The sequence below is a fragment of the Sinocyclocheilus anshuiensis genome, unplaced genomic scaffold (genome assembly GCF_001515605.1).
Source record: "Sinocyclocheilus anshuiensis isolate Anshui unplaced genomic scaffold, SAMN03320099.WGS_v1.1 scaffold1719, whole genome shotgun sequence".
Classification (NCBI taxonomy): Eukaryota; Metazoa; Chordata; class Actinopteri; order Cypriniformes; family Cyprinidae; genus Sinocyclocheilus; species Sinocyclocheilus anshuiensis.
The window spans coordinates 603,547-608,721 of NW_015551147.1; the positions used below are offsets into that span (position 1 = coordinate 603,547).

The 5,175-nt window shown below is 35.5% G+C and overlaps 1 protein-coding gene across 2 annotated transcripts in view; it reads left to right on the forward strand.

Moving 5' to 3' along the window:
* LOC107663304 (monoacylglycerol lipase ABHD12) overlaps nucleotides 1-5,175 on the forward strand; it is a 28,854-nt gene that overhangs the window by 11,090 nt on the left and 12,589 nt on the right. For both annotated transcript variants that reach the window (XM_016453489.1, XM_016453490.1), the window contains one exon: nucleotides 672-793. In XM_016453489.1, the coding sequence (XP_016308975.1) occupies nucleotides 672-793 (122 nt within the window). The remainder of the gene's footprint in view (nucleotides 1-671; nucleotides 794-5,175) is intronic.

The window sequence follows — 5,175 nt, forward strand, 5'->3', positions numbered from 1 at the left end:
AGTATCTGAGTGTTTAAGTAATCCCCTGGTCATGAGTTAGGTAGGAAAAATTCCTTATGCAGTTTAAGGAAATGAAGCAAGCTTAATAAAGCAGCTTTTCACCACAAACCTCCTAGAATCGGAAAGTCACACTTTAATTTGTATATTAGGCACACACAAACACGTAGAGCTCAGTGCAGTAAGTCAGACAGGGTGAGTTGTTCCTCTAAGTGATCTCTTGCTATCTCTCTAATTTTAATCATGACACTTTATACTCCCCGGCACAATTTAGAGGTCACTGCTGGCCGCAAAGATGCACACTGTCTGACCTCTGAGTGTGAGGGAGACCAAGAGAAGACAAGCCATGTTATGAGTACCATTAATTAACCATTCAGTTCAAAAGAGAAGAGCATGTCTGAAAAGATTCCCAATAAACACTTTTGTTCACATCTTGTACTTACACATGACAAACCTTCTATGTGATTTTTATTAAAAAACATCATTTAATATTGCCACAATATATGCTTCAACTGTCCAAAGTGTTTCAGCCAATTGAGAGAATGTTGTTCTTAATTAATCACTGCATGTGTTGTTGAATAGGACAAAATACTGCTTTATTTATTACTTTATTTACTATATGTGTGTTAAATGAATCCGTGTTTTATGTAACCAGTTCTTCTCTCTGTCTGCAGGGGTGGTCTGATATGGAGGCTAAGGAGGATACTGATCTGGGTGCTGGGAATCTACATCGCCATCCCTGTTATCATCAAAGTCTGTCCATCAATACAAGCAAAATTAGTATTTTTAAACTTTGGTGAGTATTTGCAACCAATTTTTATTTAACTGGGGAATATTTTGGTTAAACTGTGTGTAAACATTGATATTTATGTCAGTGTTTGTATACTTTGGCATTCAGACATTTTTAACGGTTTTTTTTTTTTAGTTTTTTTTCATGGACATACTTTTGTTATCTTTGGCAAGTGACTTGGTCAGTCTTAGTAAACTCCGGTATTTATGTAAGTGTTTTTAGCACTTTGAGCATTTAGTCTAGTCTTTGTAAACATTTGTTGAGTGTCTTTGTTAAATTTTACAAGTATTTAGGCCTCTCTTTGTAAACTATTTATTTATTTATTTAGATTATATACGTTTTAGTGAGTATTTTTTTTATTTTGAGTATCTAGCCTGACCTGTTTAACCTTTTGTATTTAGACCAGTCATTTTGCCATTTGCGTTTTGTTTATTCAAGCTAAACTGCCATGTAAATTGTCATTATTTTGGATGCTACGTTATTTCTTGTTGATTTTTAAATTTAATATTTAAAGTCAGTTTCCATAATTTTCTGCTGCTGCATCTGTAGTGAAAGGACAAGCTTAGGGCATTTAGCCTCAAGGGAAATGTAGTATCCAAGGAGATTGTTACACTGCATTTTCCCCTGTGAAATATTCAGCATGCTCAGAACAACTCTTAGACACATTCAGTCAAGCACACTTTTGTATTCGAGATATAATAACTGCATACTGTAGCATTTGAAAATTAGTAAGGAAACTTTTCGGATGCTCACCTTTGTAACAATATAAAAGTTTTTGCAGTCACTTTTGATCAATATAATGACCAACAATCTCTACTTTGTCCTTAAGAACTGATGCCTTAGCACCTGTTTTGCAATACAATGTCTTTTGGTTAAAGTGATGTCCATCACAGAACAGAATCTGCTGGACCTTGTGACATTTAATAAGACATTTTGAAACATTAACGTTTGATGTACAGTTGCAGTTTGCATCCATCGTCAGCCTTTTGCTGAAACGACCAAACAAAGCCATCATTCATCCATCAGTCCAGATAAATGCCCACTCTGTTTGCTGCTGAGGTCCTGTCTCATTTCAACAGCGTCTCACACATGCCTCTCAGTTTTATCAGATAACTCCTATGTTGTCACATCATAGTTTCATTTCTCTGATATTAGGCATGTTCTGTGGTGTTTTGGGCTGATGTTAGCATTAGCATTGTCAGCAGTGTCACACTTTTTTCTGTCAGCTGATGTGTTTCGCCACACTATATTGTGCTTCGGTTTGCAGTCTGAGCTAATAATGGACAAAATGTGTGTAAAAGTGTGACCGTAAGCATCTAGATGTCTGCTTTACTCCGAGAGAAATCTGTGACTAAGGTCTGTGAACTTAGTCAAGTCGTCAGTCTCCTGAGAAAGCTTGTGGCACACTTTCGGTTCTTAAATTGCAAACGTAATGTTAGTCAGATATATATATTTTTTTTGTAGCAAAAACTGTTTTAAGTTCTCAGATCAGACACGGCAGTTTGAAGAATTTACCAGCATGATAACTTTATTTGTAATTTAAATGTTCTGTATTATTATAAACACTTTTATTATTTCATAAAAATGTACCTTTATTGAAGAGAATGTAAAGTTAAATCTAGGGATGCACCGATACCATTTTTTCCAGTACTCGCCTGATACCGATACTTTTATTTTTGGTACTTGCCGATACCGAGTACCGATACCGATATTTTTATTGCATTTGTACATTTTTTAAATATTGGGTACAGAAACCAAAAGGGTATGTATAATGTTAGTTGGTTAACTTCATTTATCAAATAGATACAGTCAAACCAAAATTTATTCAGACACCTTCAACATTTCTCACATTATCACAGTTTATTCGCTATTGTTTAGAAAATGGTAATAAAATATGACAAGAACTCAGAGTTACACTGTGTCAGAACAAATTCATCTTGATAATGTTAGATAATTTTGATAGAAAGGTATGTAATAGATTACAATCAACCAAAAATAATTCAGACAACTGTTAGTATGACAGTATTATTTACACAACTATGAATACTTTGTCAGGCAACCTTTAGCCTTAATGACAGCCTGTAGTCTCCTGGGCATGCTGTCACCCAGCTTCATGCAAACCTCAACTTCTTAACTCCTTTCTGCTGTCTGTTGTTCTGTTGTTGGTGTTTCTTTGTTTGAATATGGCGCTTATCACATGCTGTGTGGTATCTACGTTTGGTATTGGGGCATTTTTACGAGTACAGGAGACCAGTATCGGGCCCGATACCGATACCAGTATCGTTTTATTGTACCTACTGATAAAAAGTTTGGTGTCTGTAAGATTTTTTTTAAATGTTTTGGAAAGAAGTCTCTTCTGCTCACCAAGGCTGCATTTATTTGACCAAAAAAACAAACAAACAGTAATATTGTGAAAATATCGTATTGTAATATGTGAGCCTGGAGCACAAAACCAGTCATAAGTAGCACAGGTATATTTGTAGCAATAGCCAACAATACCTTGTATAGGTCAAAAGTATAAATGTTTCTTTTATGCCAAAAATCATTAGGATATTAAGTAAAGATCATGTTCCATGAAGATATTTTGTACATTTCCTACCGTAAATATATCAAAACTTCATTTTTGATTAGTAATATGCATGGCTAAGAACTTCATTTGGACAACTTTAAAGGCGATTTTTTTTTCTTAATATTTAGAATTTTTTGCACACTCAGATTCCAGATTTTCATAGTTAGTTTGAAATAGTATAATAGTTGTATCTCAGCCAAATATTGTCCTATCCTAACAAACCATGCATTAATGGAAAGATTATTTATTCTGCTTTCAGATGATGTATAAATCTCAGTTTCAAAAAATTGACCCTTATGATTGGTTTTGTGGTCCAGGGTCACACATTGAAAAATGTAATTTATTTCTGTGAGCTGAATTTTCAGCATTCATTACTCCAGACTTCAGAGTCACATGATCCTTCAGAAATCATTCTAATATGTTGATTTGCTGCTCAAGAGCATTTATTATTATTAGGGATGCACCGATACTAGTCTCCTGTACTCGTACTCGTTAAAATGCCCCGATACCAAACGCCGATACCACACAGCGTGTGATAAACACCATATTCAAACAAAGAAACACCGACAACAGAACAATAGACAGCAGAAAGGAGTTAAGGATGTCTACTACGAAGTATATGTATGCAATGAATATAATGTTAAACATTCAGTATGTCCCTCTTTATCTGCCTTTTGGGCATGGCTGTCTTTCTGAAGGGCGTGGAAAAAGTGCTGCACTTATTGAAACATAGCCTGTGGCCCAAAGTGTGTAAATCCGTGGTGACAGAGGACTGCATGGGCCTGTGGCTGCTGGCCATTGGGTGTGACTGTGTGTGTGTTTGACTTTTACTGAGTAACAGTGGGAAGGGCCACATAAGCTTCCTGCAGCTGATGCTGTAGTTTTCTCTGCATAAATAAGCTTGTCTGTGCACTGGTCAGATTCAGTATTGATAATGAAGTCTTGGTGAAGTGAACAGTCCTAAAGGGATACACTACTGTTCAAAAGTTTGGGTTCAGTAAGATTTTTTTTTTTTACTTAATTCAGCAAGGATGTATTGAACTGATCAAAAGTGACAGTAAAGACATTTATAATGTTACAAAAAAAGTATATTTCAAATAAATGTTGTTCTTTTGAACTTTCAGAGGAATCCTGAATAAAATGCATCACAATTTTCCACAAAAATACAAGGCAGCACAACTGTTCTCAACATTGCTGCTCAAGAAACATGTCTTATTATTATCAAACCAGCACATTAGAATGATTTCTGACAGATCATGTGATGCTGAAGTCTGGAGTAATGGCTGCTGAAAATTCAGCTTTGCCGTCACATGAATAAATTACATTTTAAAATATATTAAAATAGAAAATAGTTACTTGATATTGCAGTAATTTTTCACAATATTACTGTTTTTACTATATTTATGGACAAATAAATGCCTCATGAACATGAGACTTGTTTTTTTTTCAAAACAATTAAAAAATTGACCAACCTCAAATTTTGAATGCTACCACATCTTCTTACTGTCCTCTTTTTCACCATTTCATGTGTAGGAAGCAGTGTTGTAACAGCTGCGTATCTCTTTTGTATATCCTGTCATCTCTCTCTCTCTCTCTCTCTCTCTCTACCACATCTGTCCTCTTTTTCACCATTTCATGTGTAGGAAGCAGTGTTGTAACAGCTGCGTATCTCTTTTCTCTTTTCTGTCATCTCTCTCTCTCTCTCTCTCTCTCTCTCTCTCTCTCTCTCTCTCTCTCTCTCTCTCTCTCTCTCTCTCTCTCTCTCTCTCTCTCTCTCTCTCTCTCTCTCTCTCTCTCTCTCTCTCTCTCTCTCTCTCTC